The sequence below is a fragment of the Lucilia sericata genome, unplaced genomic scaffold (genome assembly GCF_015586225.1).
Source record: "Lucilia sericata isolate MDLA Ls3-8-SP2 unplaced genomic scaffold, ASM1558622v1 Contig000777F_arrow, whole genome shotgun sequence".
In the NCBI taxonomy this organism is placed as follows: domain Eukaryota; kingdom Metazoa; phylum Arthropoda; class Insecta; order Diptera; family Calliphoridae; genus Lucilia; species Lucilia sericata.
The window spans coordinates 5,001-22,644 of NW_023994772.1; the positions used below are offsets into that span (position 1 = coordinate 5,001).

The 17,644-nt window shown below is 31.9% G+C and overlaps 3 protein-coding genes across 7 annotated transcripts in view; 1 reads left to right on the top strand and 2 right to left on the bottom strand.

Moving 5' to 3' along the window:
* Positions 1-389: 389 nt before the first annotated feature.
* LOC119608037 (tubulin alpha-4 chain) lies at positions 390-4,429 on the bottom strand. The gene is made up of 2 exons (XM_037962269.1): positions 4,150-4,429; positions 390-2,106 (listed from the first exon to the last, which is right to left on the bottom strand). The coding sequence occupies exons 1-2, from the start codon at positions 4,150-4,152 to the stop codon at positions 709-711; spliced, it is 1,401 nt and encodes a 466-aa protein (XP_037818197.1). The 5' UTR covers positions 4,153-4,429; the 3' UTR covers positions 390-708.
* Positions 4,430-6,784: 2,355 nt separating this feature from the next.
* On the bottom strand, positions 6,785-8,710 carry LOC119608038 (UPF0046 protein C25E10.12). The gene is made up of 3 exons (XM_037962270.1): positions 8,448-8,710; positions 7,986-8,383; positions 6,785-7,488 (listed from the first exon to the last, which is right to left on the bottom strand). Exons 2-3 carry the CDS (start codon positions 8,354-8,356, stop codon positions 6,957-6,959), a joined length of 903 nt encoding a protein of 300 aa, XP_037818198.1. The 5' UTR covers positions 8,357-8,383; positions 8,448-8,710; the 3' UTR covers positions 6,785-6,956.
* A 2,164-nt stretch (positions 8,711-10,874) lies between these two features.
* LOC119608033 (protein furry) overlaps positions 10,875-17,644 on the top strand; it is a 132,552-nt gene continuing 125,782 nt past the window's right edge. For all 5 annotated transcript variants that reach the window (XM_037962262.1, XM_037962264.1, XM_037962259.1 and 2 more), the window contains exon 1: positions 10,875-11,167. Coding sequence is in view for 1 of the 5 variants with exons in the window: in XM_037962260.1 (XP_037818188.1) it covers positions 11,110-11,167 (58 nt within the window). In the remaining 4 variants the exon portion in view is untranslated. The remainder of the gene's footprint in view (positions 11,168-17,644) is intronic.

Sequence of the window (17,644 nt, forward strand, 5' to 3'; positions counted from 1 at the left end):
GCTGAAATTTTGGACAAATATTCTCTATTGATACGGTTTGTTTGGTATTGAAAACGGTCCACGATTTCATCGAAATTCGATAAACCAAAAACTCTCTACCAAATTGTGTGAAGAACGAACCATAATTGATCCCTAGCCATCATATAACTCCTCTTGCAGTAAATCAGTTTATTGAAAATATTATTTATTATTTCAAATTCTGTTGTGCCCAGTCCATAAATGACTCAATCCTCATTAAATCCTCTAAGACCAAATATAGGAAATGGCTCAACTATACAAAAAAGTCACCATGGAACTGCTAAAAGTTAGAAAAAATAAATTACACTATTCTAAGTACATGAAAGCATTCCCTATCAAAGTCAAAAAGAATCTATAAAATCAAGACATAATTTTTTTGTATCCAATTTGTATTTATTCACATTTTATAATTTTACTTACCAGATGTTTCCAAAATAACTTGCAAGTACTTTAAATAAAAATCGTACTTGTTATTGCAACAAAAACAAAGTACAAGTAAAATTTTAACTACAATTACTAGCACGTTATCTAGAAACATCTAGTTAATCTTTTTTATCTTTACTTATTTTTTATAAAAATTTATAATTTTTTCTCAAAACTCAATTTATAACTTAATCAATCAATCAACATAATTGTTTTAGCAACAAAAAAAAAAATCATAATAATAACTAGTTAACTTTGTTTAACAGTTTAATACTCATAATCTCCATCTTCGCCAGCTTGGGCGGCATCATCAGTACCGACTTCTTCGAAATCTCGCTCGAGAGCAGCAAGATCTTCGCGGGCTTCTGTAAATTCACCTTCCTCCATACCCTCACCGACATACCAATGGACGAAGGCACGTTTCTTAAACATCAAGTCAAATTTATAGCACAAATTACTGAACGCCACTGCTATGGCGGTGGTATTCGATAACATACAAACGGCACGAGAAGTTTTGGCTAGATCGCCGTCGGGTACAAATGCTGGTTTCTCATAATTAATACCGATTTTAAAGCCTGTTGGACACCAATCGACAAACTGAATGTGTCGTTTCGATTTGATGGCCGAGACGGCGGCGTTGACATCTTTGGGAACAACGTCACCACGATACAACATGCAGCAGGCCATGTATTTGCCAGCGCGCGGATCACACTTTACCATCATATTGCCCGATTCGAAACAAGCATTTGTTAGGGAGGTAATGGCATGCTGTTCATGGGACGCTCGAGCGGCTGAGACCAGCGGAGCATAAGCCACCAGTGGGAAGTGAATACGAGGAAATGGTACCAAATTCGTTTGGAACTCATTCAAATCCACATTCATGGAACCACTAAAACGCAGAGAAGCTGTTGTGGAGCTAACGATTTGTGCAATTAAACGATTCAAGTTCCGATAGTCTGGACGATCTACATTCAAACTATTTTTACAAATTTCATAAATAGCTTCATTGTCCACCATAAACACACAATCCGAATGCTCCAATGTAGAGTGAGTGGTGAGTAGAGCATTGTAGGGTTCCACAACAGCTGTCGACACTTTGGGCGAAGGATAAACGGCAAAATCCAATTTACATTTCTTGCTAAAATCCATTGACAAACGTTCCATTAGCAAAGAGGTAAAACCCGATCCTGTGCCACCACCCAAACTGTGAAATATTAAGAAGCCCTGGAGACCATCACATTGTTCGGCAATTTTCTGTATGCGTGTAGTTACATTATCGATCACTTCCTTGCCAATGGAGTAGTGACCACGGGCATAATTATTGGCCGCATCCTCTTTGCCCGATATTAGCTGTTCGGGATGGTAAAGACTACGCATGGGACCATTACGTACATCATCAATTACTGTCGGTTCCAAATCTACGAAAATTGATCGTGGTACTTGTTTGCCTGAACCGGTTTCGGCAAAAAACGTACGCGCATCATTTGTGGCATTCGATGTACCTTCATTGCCCACTGTACCGGCACTACTGCCGCTGGCCAACATTTCCTCTTTGGTTTTGACAGAACCATCCGGTTTGATGCCATGTTCAAGTAAATATAATTCCCAGCAGGCGTTGCCGATTTGAATGCCACCCTGACCAATTTGAATAGAGATAACTTCACGCTAAAAAGAAAGAATATGTGAAATGGGTTTCAAATTAGTTTTAATGTGTTTGGAGGCGGTAATAAATGGAGAAAAATAGAATAGTAATTTACAAGAACATTTTGGTTTATTGATTTTTTATATCCACCGACTATAAACCCACAAAATTATATACATATGTAGGTACATACGTATATTATGGGTAATTATTAGATTCTAAGACGACATAGCTATTTCCGTCCTTCTGTCTGTCGAAATCATATTAGGGCAGTATTTGGCATTAAAATGGGAGAAATCAGCCCTCATTGGACAAAGCTCCTTTCAGTTTAATGAATTTAACTTTTGTAACTGAATTAAAAATACTAGTAGAGTGATGAAATGAAAATGAACAAAAGCTTGTCTAGTCTTGACTATAGACTAGACTATAGACTAAACTATAGACTAGATTATAGACTAGACTATAGACTAGATTATAGACTAGACTATAGACTAGACTATAGACTAGACTATAGACTAGACTAGACTATAGACTAAACTATAGGCTAGACTATAGACTAGACTATAGGCTAGATTATAGACTAGACTATAGACTAGACTATAGACTAGACTATAGACTGCACTATAGACTACACTATAGACTAGACTATAGACTAGACTATAGACTAGACTATAGACTAGATTATAGACTAGATTGTAGACTAGACTATAGACTAGACTATAGACTAAACTATAGACTAGATTATAGACTAGACTATAGACTAGACTATAGACTAGACTATAGGCTAGACTATAGACTAGACTATAGACTAGACTATAGACTAGACTGTAGACTAGACTATAGACTAGACCATAGACTAGACTATAGACTAGACTATAGACTAGACTATAGACTAGACTATGGACTAGACTATAGAGTAGACTATAGAGTAGACTATAGACTAGATTATAGACTAGATTATAGACTAGATTATAGACTAAATTATAAACTGGACTATAGACTAGATTATAGACTAGACTATAGACTAGATTATAAACTAGACTATAGACCAGACTATACACTAGTCTTGTCTAGTCAGCAGTCTAGTCTATAATCTAGTCTGTAGTCTAGCGGGAAATTAGTTTAGTACTTTAAAACCTAAAAAAGTCTCTTTTTGTAATATGTTAGAACTATTTCAGAATTAAAATTTTCCATGCCTGATAAAAATACCTAAATTCCTAAAACGGGGAAAATATATTCCAAAACTTGAATCTTTTGTTAAAGTTGCACACAGAGATGTTTTTCAAAGTTGTGATATATGTATAAGACTTAAATTTTCTTTTTCAAAATTGGCAAAGTTTGAATGAATATATCAAACGTTTTTGTGTTATATTTTCTTTCTTATTCATATACCTGGCCCCGAAGAAATTTCTTTCTTAAAAAAGATATTTGTGCAAAAGAAAAACGTGAACGGGGCTGTTTTTACATGTTTCAACTTTGGAAGATTATAAATTTTATTATGCACAAGATTGTTGTTAGCAAAACGTTTATGACAAATAGATCTAGATTTAAAATTTTTTATTCTCATTGAATTTTTGTGTTTTAATAAAAATAATAGACCCAAGGTGACCGTTTTTGGAGGCCAACTACGACGCCGAACAACCGTAAATTAAATCAAAAACACCTCAGTTCCGATCATGTACAATTTTGTTACAAAATCTTCAATAGTTCACGAGATACTGAATTATTTCCAAAATAAAATGTTTCCAAACCACAGAGTATCGATAAAAGATCTTTAAATTTATATCTCTCAAGCGGTCTTTTTCTATACTTAAATATTTTTTTAATTATTTAATTTGTATTATTACACTATTTTTGCAGTAGTTAAACGCCATTTTAATAACGAATAAGTTAAAATGAATAACTCCGTCTCACTGAAGCAACAAAATAAGATCACACACTCACTGCAGATGTTTAGAAAGATCACAAAATTGCAAAAAGGGAAACCAGTTTTTTTGCAACCCTTAATAATTTCTTATTTAAATATATAACCTCAAATGTCCTTGGAACAAAGAAATGTTACTTACCATTTTGTCTTAAGATATTTAGTAGTAGTTGTAGTACGAAAAGATCCTTATTTTACTTAAATTATGTAGAAATTTCTTTTTAATTTATACGATCACTTTTTAACGATCGCTGAGGATTCTTTTTGTTTATTTAAATTAAAAAAAAACTATAACAAACTGAAGTAGTACTAAGCGCCGAAGTTGAAATAATTGCCGAACAGCTATGAAAATGATGTGGTCGAAGATGATGATGATGACGATGAATGATGGTGATCACTAGCGTAGCGCAAGTATTCAGTACTAAAAAAAAGTCCTGTTATATTTTGCAGTAGTGATGATCGATTATGTTGGTGGTGTGTTTTTCTAATCTATTACAAATTATTTTAGTACTAGATTTTAAATAATGTTGCCAGCTTCAAAATTTTTATATATTTTTTTCATATTTATTGTTATTTCTAAAGTTTATTACAATTTTTTCTTGGAATTTTAATTTTTTAATGTTTTTTTATTTCGCCTTAATATTTTTTAATAGATCTAATTAATAAATGTTGTAGGTAGTAATTTTTTTAAATTTAATTGATAATACTTTAAGGCATGATTGTTAGAGTAAAGAAATGACAAACGATCCATTCTTTAATGACAATTGAAGCAAGCCTCCCCTCTCTATTGCATACTTGAGCATAGCATTTCTTAATGTATGTAGGTGTTTTTATTTTGCGAAATACATAAATTAAATTTACGAAATAATAACGAATTTAAAAAATTAATAATTAATTGAAAATAAAGCATTATAAACTTTAAAGTACTGTAAAAACAGGAAATTTTACATAACAAAATGAAAGTTGGCACCAGTGTAGACTAGTGTACCCTGATTGCACAAGGCTTCAACTTGAAGTCTCGATTATGGGATTTATAATCACCATTAATCCCTTATATGCTAAGCGATATAATATACATACTAATCTAAAGACTAGACAATAGGCTATAGACTAGATAACAGACTAGATAAGATACTACTCTATAGACTAGAGAGTCTATAGACTAGTTTATTGTCTAGTCATTAGATTAGTAAACTATATAGACTAGATCGTAGATTAGACTAGAGACTAAATGATAACAGGCTAGTTTATAGACTAGTCAAGAAGAATCTAATGACTAGACTCTTCTCTAGTCTATAGAGTAGTCTCTTGTCTAGTCTATAGACTAGCCTGTAATTTAGTCTATAGACTAGACTCTTGTATGGCCTATAGAGCTGGCTCTTGTCTAGTCTTTAGACTAGCATTTTATCTAGTCTACAGAATAGACTCTTGTCTAACGTATATAACTGTCTCTTGTCTGGACTAGTCCATAGACTTCACTAATCTAATGACTAGACACTATACTAGTCTACAGACAAGATAATAGACTAGCCTCTTGTTTAGTCTATAGAGTAGTCTATTCTCTATAGAGTAGTCTCTATTGACTAGATAATATTCTAGTCTATAGATTAGATAAGAGACTAGTCTATAGACTAGATAACAGATTAGTCTATACACAACACCAGAGGTCTAGTCAGAGGTCAGAGAAGATGTCAATCCACTATCTAGTTTATTGTCTAGTCATTAGATTAGTAAAGTCTATAGACTAGACATGAGACAATTCTATAGGCTAGACAATAGACTAGATAACAGGTTAGTCTACAGACTAGTCTATTGTCTAGTCATTAGATTAGTAAAGTCTATAGACTAGTCCATAGACTAGACATGAGACAATTCTATAGGCTAGATAATATACTAGATAACTGGTTAGTTTACAGACTAGATAAAAGACTACTCTATAGTCTAGTCTGTCATCTAGTCTATAGACTAGACAAGAGACAATTCTATAGACTAGACAATAGGCTAGCCTATATAATAGATAACAGGCTATTCTATACTAGATAACAGACTAGTCAGTAGACTAGACAAGAGACTATTAAATAGACTTGAGAAGAGACTAGCCTGTTATCTAGTCTATTGTTTAGTCATTATATTAATAAAGTCTATAGATTAGTCCATATACTATAAAAGATACAATTCTGTAGAACGGACAAGAGACTAGTCTATAGACCACTCAAAAGACACAAAATTTCTGAGACCAGATTCGGATTTAACTCAGCAGGAGTTAACTTTGGTCTCTGGGTTTCGACTTTTTTTAATTGCTATTTGTAGTTGGTCGCAAATTGTTTAATTTCACATACATATCTAGAATTTTGTCACAAATAGAGATGTATATGTATATATTTTTGTCAAAATAGGTCTTTAAAACACTAATAATCAGTTCTAGTTCATAGGTTATAGATTCATAAAGTTATCAACAGTTTAATTTAAGATTATTGTACATTCTTAGCATACAAAATTTCTGTTAAAAACCATCAATAACTCTATCAATAGTTTTGGAATAATGAAAATAGAAGTGAAAATTACTCTAGGTTATTGTGCCAAATTTGTTATTGTGCTTTAGAGTATAATAATTTTTGTCCTTTTAAACTATTCGTAAAAACAAAATAAACAAAAATAAAACAATTGCACAATTACATAAATGCAATAAAATAAAAGAAAATATTTTGTGTGAAAATAATAAAAACTTTTATTTTCTGCGCAAAAAAAGGAATACATATTAAAAACAAAAAAATATGTACGTGTTTTAAAACAACGAAATTATAATAAAAAAATTTGTACAAAAATATATTTAATATCATTACAAAAACATAAAAACGCGTATATAAAAACTATATATACAAATAAAACTAAAAAAAACATGACTAATATAATCCACCTGTGTTTGTTCATTGCTTAATTCGATTAATTTTACTCATCCTTACGACAACCGGGCGGTAACGTTACATCAAAAACAATAGGAGGATTATTGGGTAAATAATTAATATCGCACGTTGATGCATTCACATAGATCACCCGGCCATCTGAGGTTATACCATAACCTTCGTGGACATGACCAAATACATGATATTTGGGTTTAACACGTTTCTGTATGGTTGTCAATAGTTCTACACAACCGGCACGTACACCCGAACAGCATAGATCACCATGCCCCACGGGTGGTGTATGCGTAACTAAAATATCAATATCTGATGGTATTTGATTCCATTTCTCTAGACATGGTAAACCACGCGGTACATTAAAAGCCCATTTACAAAATTCCGGTTGCCAGGGACTGCCATATATACGTATACCCCAAATTTCTATGAGTTCATCTTCGATATAGGTACAATTGGTTAAAACATCTCGAATGTTGGGAGTTTGAACGGCATCTACAATATTTTCTTTGGCATTGCCTAGCGTGGGCAGGTCATCAAGTATGGACATACCAGTGTGTTTAGTTCTAGGAAGAGAGATGGTTAAAGGAATAAAAGAACTTATAGTTTTCTATAGAAAAATTTATATTTTAGCATTTAAAAAATATATTCAATAGAAATAATAGAGACTAGACTAGCTAGAGACTTTACACTTTAGACTATACTATAGACTAGATTATAGACTGGACTATAGACTGGACTATAGACTAGACTATAGACTCGTCTATAGACTTTGCTATAGATTATAGGGTAGACCATAGTAGAAATATACTATGGGATAGACCATAGGCTAGACCATAGGCTAGACTATATACTAGACTATAGAAGAGACTAGACTATAGACTAAAATAGACTATAGCCTAGTCTATAGGCTAGACTATAGAATATACTATAAACTACACTTAAGACATTTCCATTTCATTTAAGTTATGTTGTTAACAAGAAATAGGTATTTCCCATGTTCCTACTTAAGGATTTTATCTTCTTATAATAAAGTAGGTATTATTTAGTATTTAAAACATACCTTTCATTACTATTTCGATTTTGAAATGGATGGGTAAATGTCGAATCAAAACTCAATTCATGATTTCCGGCAATAACAATTTTGTGTTTATGCGGCAGAGTACTAATCCAGTTATTAAATTCTATAACTTCCTCTAACTGGCCACATTTGGTAAAATCTCCGGCATGTATAAAAATATCACCATCCGGTATATCAAACTTAATGTAGGGGGTCAATGAGTGCGTATCACTCATGCACACAACGCGCGCCTTATTAAAAGCCACTCCTGTTTGAGGTGGTTTCATGGTAACTTTTATGACACGTTGAGTTTTAGAGATCTCCTTCCAAGCGGAGGTGGGATCACTAGTTAAAGGATGAATAGGTATTTCCATGGTGCTGATGCTAGTTAATAATTTCAGCTATAATAACCAAAAAAATAAGTTTTTACAGAATTATGTAAAAAACAAAAAAACAGCGACAAACCTTTGGCTAACGCAGCCCCTTTTTTGATTGTAAGTGCCCTTTGGTAGTGTTATTTTTAGGTAAATATAAGAAATTGTTTTTGTTTACGTTTCGAAATATTTTTGTTAATCAGCCATACTTTGTTTTGATAAGACAATATTGCACAGTTTCTTAAAAAATGTTTAATTTTATCAATTAAAAGCACTGTTTTTGCAAAAAATATGACGTCGTCTTGGAGTTATCGAAAAAATGCTATTGAATGGGGTAACCATATCGAATTTATTTGCAGGAATATAGCAATTGTAATGTTATCGAAAGGAAACTAAGTTCTTAAGTGTAATACAATTATTTTATTATTAGGGATCTTTATAGATAAGAAAATAATAAGATAATTGTTATAAACAATACAAATTTTTAATAATATTTAAGTTTTTTGTTAAAATAAACAAACGTAGTTTTTTTCAAATTTTGTCAACCATACATACATATGTTTGTTGATAACAAATCATATATCGATAACTTTGGCTTACACATCAAAACAAAGCAAAAAAGGGAATGAATTAAAGAGCGGGAGAGAGATAATGCAAAAAACGTGCTACCATTGTTGGGCAATTAAGTTGCAATAAAGGTATAGAAAGTGTTGTATTTTGTTTTTTAGTACTTTTTGACATTAACGCGATGTATTAAGTACATATTTACGTTTGTATGTATCTATCCATGTATTTGTCATTCCGCTTGTAATTTCTACAATATAAATTTCCAACCCTAAATATTATATGATCAAAATTCCGAAACAACCGATGAAAATATTTGGTTTTTCTCATTCTTTATAAGTTTTTGTTCTTGCCAGAAGTCTTTTCCTCCGTCCAGGGATTAACATGATTGAAAATTATTAGAATCGCTTCAAAATTTCATATCGTAAATGACTCATGTATTAATAATCAATATCGTAAATGACCCATGTATTAATAATGAATATCGGGATAAGATTTTTCTCGAATGTGGTTGGTATAAATACAATTCATTTTGTGAAATTATTTCCGGAACGGTCTACAATTGGTCATGTCTCTTATGCTCTCTCTGAAATTCTCTTAATCGATATTAACTCATTGCTTACTAATGATATCGGGATAAAATTCTACATGAATATGTTTTATATACCAACATATACATATATACAAATATATACAAATGTTTTGGGGTTGGTCAATAATTGACCATAGCTCCCATATAAAGTCCACTTCCGAAAATCACTTAATTGTAAATTACTCATTAATTAAAATTAAAATAATATGTGGATACAATTCAACACGAATATGTTTTGTATACATATATGCCTAACATTCTTTCATAATATTTTCGGATCGGTTTATTACATGTTTATAACGTGTATTTCGCATGTGTTTACTACACATATGTCAAAACAGAACTGACATTAGGAGCCACACAAAATTTATAGCATTTTCTGATAGGAGGATTACTTTTGCGCCACCTGTTATTAGTACATAGGATTAGGGTTCTATAAATCGACTTTCGAATAATCGAACAATCGACTTTTTGTCGAAAAAAGTCGAAAAGTCGAAGTCGACTATTTTGTTCCAAAAAAGTCGATAACTCGACTATCGTCTGTGAAAAAAGTCTAAAAGTCGACTTTGTTAATAAAAGTCGAAAAGTCGAAAAAAGCCGATAAGTCGAAAAAAGTCGAAAAGTCGAAGAAAGTCGAAAAGTCGGAAAAAGTCGAAAAAATTTGGAAAAAGTCGAAAACTCAAAAATAGTAGAAAAAAGTCAAAAATAGTCGAAAATTTTAAAAAAGTGGAAAATAAAGTCAAAAACTCTAAAATAGTCGAAAAAACTCGAAAAAAGTCAAAAAATAGTCGAAAAAAATCGAAAGAAGTCGAAAAGTCGGAAAAAGTCGACTATTTATAAAATACTTATAGTCGAAAAGTCTAAAAGTCGACTTTTAATTAAATGAAAAAAGTCGAAAAATCGACTTTTCATAAAATGCAAAAAGTCGAAAAGTCGACTTTTAACTAAATGAAAAAGTCGAAAAGTCGACTTTTCCTTTCAACTATAGAACACTACATAGAATAGAAAATATACTAGATAAATTAAATATTAATATTCCTTATATATATATATATTCCTTAAAAAAAATTTTGTCAATTACAATTTATTTAGCATTATTGCTTTCAAATTGTCGAAATTTTTTATTTACAACTCAAAAATTCTGCCCAACACTAATCAGCTGTTTAATTATCAACACTGCTCTCTATTTACATTTGATCTATTTCCTTTATTTTACTCATTCTTCATTTGTTGACGTTTTCGTATCAAAACAAAATAAAAGAAAAACAAATTCCAGCTGTTTTTTCCCAACCATATGGTTTTGACAGCAACAATTTCAATCAAAAGAAAACGTCAAAATTTTGCAATAAGAAAAAAAAACGAAATAAGAAGAAGTAAAGATGGCTACATTTTTGTGCAGTTTTTTTGTTTGAGTGAAAGAAATTGTGAAAAATAAATTAAAAGTGCAGATTTTCTACAATTAAATTAATGCTATTTAATATAAACAAATAATAGCCATTAAGTGCTATTGAATTTAACAAGAAAATAAGCAAACAAAAAGTAAAAAGTACATGTGTGAGCATTTATAAAAAGAAAAAATTAAATTCAATAAAAAAACATGGACAATTTTGATATGTCTGCCGCAGGCGACGATGGTCAGACAGAGGATAAATTGGGTAAGTTTTCCAAAAAGGCTTTGCAGTTTTATGAGACTCCATAATTGTACTAATATTTACAAACTATTAAAAAGTTTTTCAAGGGGGCGTTGTTCTTCTTCAATGTATTTTTCTTGATTGTCTCTGGCTGAACTAAACTAAAATCTAGTGTACAACCATTCATTCAGTCCAAATCATTGACCTCATTTTTCTTTGTTTCTTCTATTCTTTCGAAATATGTATGCGGCAGCTTTATTTAGTTTGCATTTTAATTTAATAAGAATTGAAAATCTTGTTTTCGTCAAAATTATTGGTTACAAACCAATGATTTTACCATTGTTGTGTATTTGTCTGTCTATCTGTATCATTCGCTATAGAAAAGAAAGGGCCTTCGGGTGATTCATTGCACTTTTGTGTTCAAATCATTTTCTTAGTAGCGGGTTTTGATTATTGTAAACAAATAGATTGCGGTGGGGAAGTTAGCTAACAAGTATATTTTAATAATTTAAAAACTTAATTAGTAGTATTTTATAACAGATTTGGCAATAGAAATTCATCTTTTAGTGGATCATTTTCGTTTGTTATTTGTTACTTCACTCCAGAATTATGAGGAACAGAGCGCAGTATTACTTTCGTAATACTTGCAAGAATTTAATATCTTGATCAACTTCTGATCAACTTCTGGATTAATGAAGTACAAAAGCAATTGAACTCGGTTGAATGAAAACATTCATCAGTCATCTTTGCACATCACCTTAATTAATTAGAGTTTTAAATCAAACTAATTTCCTAAAAGCTCATGCTGACAGTTTTTGGCTTAGAGTATACAATTGTAGTGATGTGTGAACCAATTAGTCGCCATCGCTTTGATCTAAATAGCGAGTGTTTTTCAAATCTAACAAATAAATGCATTCCGCATCATAAATAAACGTATCTGTGCAGATGACATATTTGAATTGTTAAAATGAAAAGACCGGGAAGATCTCTGGCAAGCAAAAAGGACCTAATGTCTTTCTAGCCAGACAGGAAAGATCTGAGTAAAAACTATTCTAATAGATACATTTTTACAGCATCCTGAAATTTTGCTTAGTGAGAAATCCTTACGGCCGGTGCATAGCTGTCCAAGATGTTCCAAAAACTTAAGCTTCAATGATTTACGTTTGAGACTAACAGAGATGGCTCAATTCTATCACAACTACTTATTGGCGAATTTCACCTGGAAATTTTATTCTAGTGTTATTTTTACTCATCTGAAGACGGCCGATTGTTTCCATTTTCAACTAAAAGTTTTTGGTCAGGAAAGATCTGAGTAAAAATTATTGTAAGAGATGAACTGTTACAGCACCCTGAAATATAGTGATAAATCCTTATAGTCGGAGCATAACTTTCCCAAGATGTTCCAAAAACTTAAGCTTCAATAATTTACGTTTGAGACTGACAGAGATGGCCGATTGTTTCCATTTTCAACTAAAAGTTTTTGGTCAGGAAAGATCTGAGTAAAAACTATTGTAACAGATGAACTGTTACAGCAACCTGAAATTTTGCTTAGTGAGAAATCCTTATGGTCGGAGCATAATTGTCCCAAGATGTTCCAAAAACTTAGGCTTCAATGATTTACATTTGAGACTAACAGAGATGGCTTAATTCTACCACAACTACTTATTGGCGAATTTCACCGAATTTTATTCTAGTGTTATTTTTAAAAAATTACAAATTATCATTTCTAAGGAGTCAATGTTCATTTGAAAACCATGATAATTATTACTAAGAAATAAAATGAGAAAATAACTTCCGAAAACCATGTTTAGCATTTCTTTGCTTACTTGGCCAATGTGCGAAATATTAAAAAAAAAATAGATACCTTGTACCGGGCAGATTCATTAAACGAGTTCAAGATTAATTCAGGGGTACCGCAAGGCTCCATTTTTTTCCCTACCCTATTTTTTATCTTCATAAATGATCTTCTATGTTAAACTTCTAATTGTATGCACTCTTTTGCCGATGTCAGCAATATCTGCCATTCTTATTCATTAAATTATAGGCCAAGCCCTCAAGACATTGAGGCTATGAAGCGCAATATGGATGAATCGTTTAATCACAACTTGATTAAAATCTCTGAATGGACTCGTGTTAACACCCGCAACACTAAATGTTCTTTTCTAGCATATAAATAGCATGGCAGATAATGTTGGTCGAACTGTATGTAAATATTAAGTTATCGGAAACTCTTGATGTTCTGGGCATGAAAATGCAGTACGATGTCCGCTGGATTAAACACATTTTTCATGTGTCGAAAGAAGCATTCAAGTGACTCGGTTTTTTGAAAAGGTGTAAGGCCATCTGATATTCTTACAATTTACATTATTTATATCCGACTGAAAAAGGAATACAACTCTCACGTATGGGTCGCAGCTTCGACGTCTATTTTGGAGCTACTCGACCGCGTAAAAGAGAGAGCAGAAGTACTTATCGGTGACATTACGGTATCCAACTCTATAGATTCAATGGACCACTGTTGCAACGTGGGGTGTATTTCACTGTTCTATCGATACTATAATGGAATGTGTTCCTCTGAAATTAGGGAACCCTTTCCCTAAATAAATCACCCTTTTTCTCAAAATTTCAAGATTTTTTATATATCTTTATTATTTCTTGTTTCCAGGAATCTTTTTTTGAACAACAATAAAAAGTCGAAAGGTTTACGGTTGTGTGGTTTAAAATTACGTACATAACTATTAACGATTCTATTACCTCTAATGGTTCCTGTCCAATAATAGCACTCTGGTTGCTTTTGTCTTAAACTTTAGCCATAGTTCCAGAAACCTTGCAATCTATCCTATTATACCAGCACCGGTTGGTTGAGTACGGAGATTAGTCTATTGTAATAAAATATAGGAGGTTTAATAGATTGAATAGGGGCTTTATGACATAATAAATAAAATACGTACTTATGTGTAAATTTTCATAAAATTCTCTTCAAAATTGCGACCTACATCACAAGGATACATAGACAGGCGAACGAATAGACAGACTCAGAACGTAATTCTGAGCCGATTTATATACTTTAATATGGGTAAAATCCGATTGGATAAATTTTGAACACTTAGATGTGTTTTTATTGTTATTCTGAGTATTTGACAGTGTCCATCAGTTATACAAAGTGAGTGTGAGACGCAAAACTTGATGACGCATGATTGGAATACATCAGATGTATTCCTGAATACTAAATTTCAGTTTTATTCCTGCAACGAAAGCGATTTTAAATTCAGAATGATTTTACATTTTAATAGTAATAATTTAAATCCCATCTTAAGATTGAACTCAAAAAAGTGTTGAAATCTTTAAAATGTTCGAATTGCTAATTTTTGATGTTTCTATTTAAACTATCTATTTTACATTTTCATTAACACTGATCTCGACTTCAATATCAATTTTGTAAATGTTGTTGTTAAGCACAAAAAATCACACCATTTAAATAAGTTTTTTAAACATTTAAAACCCAAACTGTTGGATGCAACTTGTAAGTTTTCAATTTGTATCTGATTTAAAACAAACATAAACAAAAAAACTTTTCTCCCATTCAGTCTGTTTAAAAATGCACCATCAAACCACAACAAAAAGAACAAAAAAAGAAGATATAAACAAAACAAAAATTTCATTCATAAAACGTTTTGGCTGCAAAATACTATAAAAACATTTGCAATAGAAGGAAGGCGAAAAACCCGAGAAAATTAAAAAAAAAGTTATCAAAACAAAACCTTGATAATGGCCCTGAATTGAAACAAAAACAAACTAGAGAAAACGTAAAGACAAAAATAAATAAAAACAAAAAACAAACACAAATGGCATCACCCCAAAAAAATAAATAAAAAAGTTTAGAAAAAAGTTACAAATAAATCGAATATACAAAAACAAACATATACTGCAAAAGCAAAAAAACCTGAGAGCAACTACTAAAACACTTTAGCAGTCAAAAGCCAACCAGTCATTCAGTCAGTCACTCTTTTCATTTGGTCTAGTCGCTGTTAGTTTTGCCCGTGTATTTAATAGAGAAAAAAGTTTTAAAACTAATTATTAAAAATTAAACCTTTAAATGGTTTCAAAAGTTTAAATTACAAAGAAATATACAAAAATAAAATAAACTTAAATTGTTTAAAAATAATTTATTGTATAATTAATAAAATTGCATAATTGTATTTATGTATTTAAATAAAACAATATTGTCAAAATATCGGCCGTTTAAATGACCAAATAAGAAAACAAAATCACAAACGCGCGCGCATTATTTAAAATAAAAATCGTTGTCGTTTAACAAAAGTGCATAATTAACGAAGTGTGTAAAATTAAAATTAAACAATTTATTACAAATAAATTTGCTAAAATTTTTATGTGTATGTGTGTTTTATAAGGGAATTTTTTATAATATTTTTACAAAAGTTGCTTCTAACTTAAATTGTGATGTAATATTTGCTTAAATATTTAACTTTTTTTGAATTTACGAGGGTTGATTTAAAAGTGCTGTGTAATAAGGTTACTAAATATGGTGACTTATAGGGGAGAAGGAATAAACATTTGTACATTGATCGATTTAAATCTTCTGTTTAGCAAAATCTTGCATATAGCTCCTTCCAGAGGACCTGTATTATCTGCCTTTTTACTTTATAATGGACGTTAAAATAGGGACCTCCAAATTTTTAAAGTTAAATGGCTCATATTCTATATTCAGTTTAAAAGGGTTGTAAACTATAAGTAAGTTATACATCCACTCGGAGACCCAAACAATCTATTGCAATTCTCTTGAATAAATAACGAAGAATATAGAAAGACGACAGAAGAATAAGGGAGAGAAAAATGTGAAAAGTGAAATTCCCCTCCAGCAAAAGAAGTAAAGTGATATGTAAGAGAAGTCACTATTCGCCATTATCTGACTAACCAATCTATTCCCTTATGAAACCTAGAATATCGCCTAAGTGACATCTAGCTACATTTGTACATCCCACAGTTCTTCGTGAAATCTTTTACCTTGCCATTTCAGTCTCAGACTGCATTCTAAGACAGCTGCCTAAAATGTGACCTACAGTTTCTAGCTCCTCTTCGTCTTCACATAACGTAAAAAATCGTGCATGTTACCGGTCCTATTACCTCGCCTAAGTAACATCCAGCTACATATGTATGTACATCGCCCTGTTCATCGTGGAATCTTTTACCTTGCCATTTCAGTCTCAGCCTCTGCACCCTAGGGCAGTGACCTAATATGTGGCTCTAGCTCCTCTTCGCCTGCACACAACGCTCAAAAATCCTCCATGTTGCCGACTATATTACCTTTTAAGGTTCCAATTGGTCAGTGAGCGTTTATAACCTATATTAAAGTCCTTATACTCTTCGTGTCCCATGCTAATAGCACTCTGATTGCCTTTGCGTTTAACTTTGTCCATAGTGCCTTAGAAACCCTGCAATATATCCTACTGTGCCAGAATCAGTTGCTTAAGTCCGGAGGTTAGTCTAAAGTAATAACAGATAGGAGGTTTCACAGATCTATCTGTACTATTAATGATCTTTTCCGAATCCTGTCTGGCCAAATAATATGCAACCTCATTACCCTGTATATCACAGTTTTCCGGTAACCAACACAACTTTAATGCATATAACTAACACTTTCAGGGCTCTTCTGCAGCCAGTTGTCATGCTAGAATGTAACCTTCCACTTTTCAAAGCTTTAAGAGTTGCTTGACTATCAAATCGTTACTTACGTGACTTTATACTATCAAATTACCCTGTATATCACAGTGTCCCGGTAACCAACACTACTTTAATGCGTATAACTAACACTTCCAGGGCTCTTCTGCAGCCAGTTGTCATGCTAGAATGTTTTCTTCCACTTTTTAAAGCATTAAGAGTTGCTTGACTATCAAATCGTTACTTACGTGACTTTATATCTACGGCTTTCCAGATTGTTAAGATCTAAGCCTGAAAGCACTACATTCGTCCGGAAGTCTATAATACAATCTTATATCGCAATATACCGGCTAAATCTCGGCCCTGTGCCGTTTTACATCATGAATCCATTAGTAAAGACTTCAAATGCATTCAATAGCTTCAAACGCATACCGAAAAATCTATGCTGCACGATTTGAAGGCTTGATCTTTTTATGTGGATATAATGTGAACTAATCATTGGAACCGTTCGTTAAACGTTTTCATAAGTGGGGTTTTGAAGTATCAGTTCTATGCGAAAGTCAATATAGCACATACTGCATCGGTCAAATTACATTGATTTATGTTGCGCGCAGCACACTAGTTATATTCCAAAATCGAACCGAAATATTCGTGTTTATTCAAAACAGTATACAAAATAAAGAAATAATTTTCAATTTACCCTCGTGTCAATAGGGTTTTTGTTGTTCTTATTTTTCTAATATAATTTGATTGTGATTTATATTTGAATTTTTAAGTGTTTTTTCTTCTCGTTATTCTCTGTTATTGACTCTCTTACTCTTA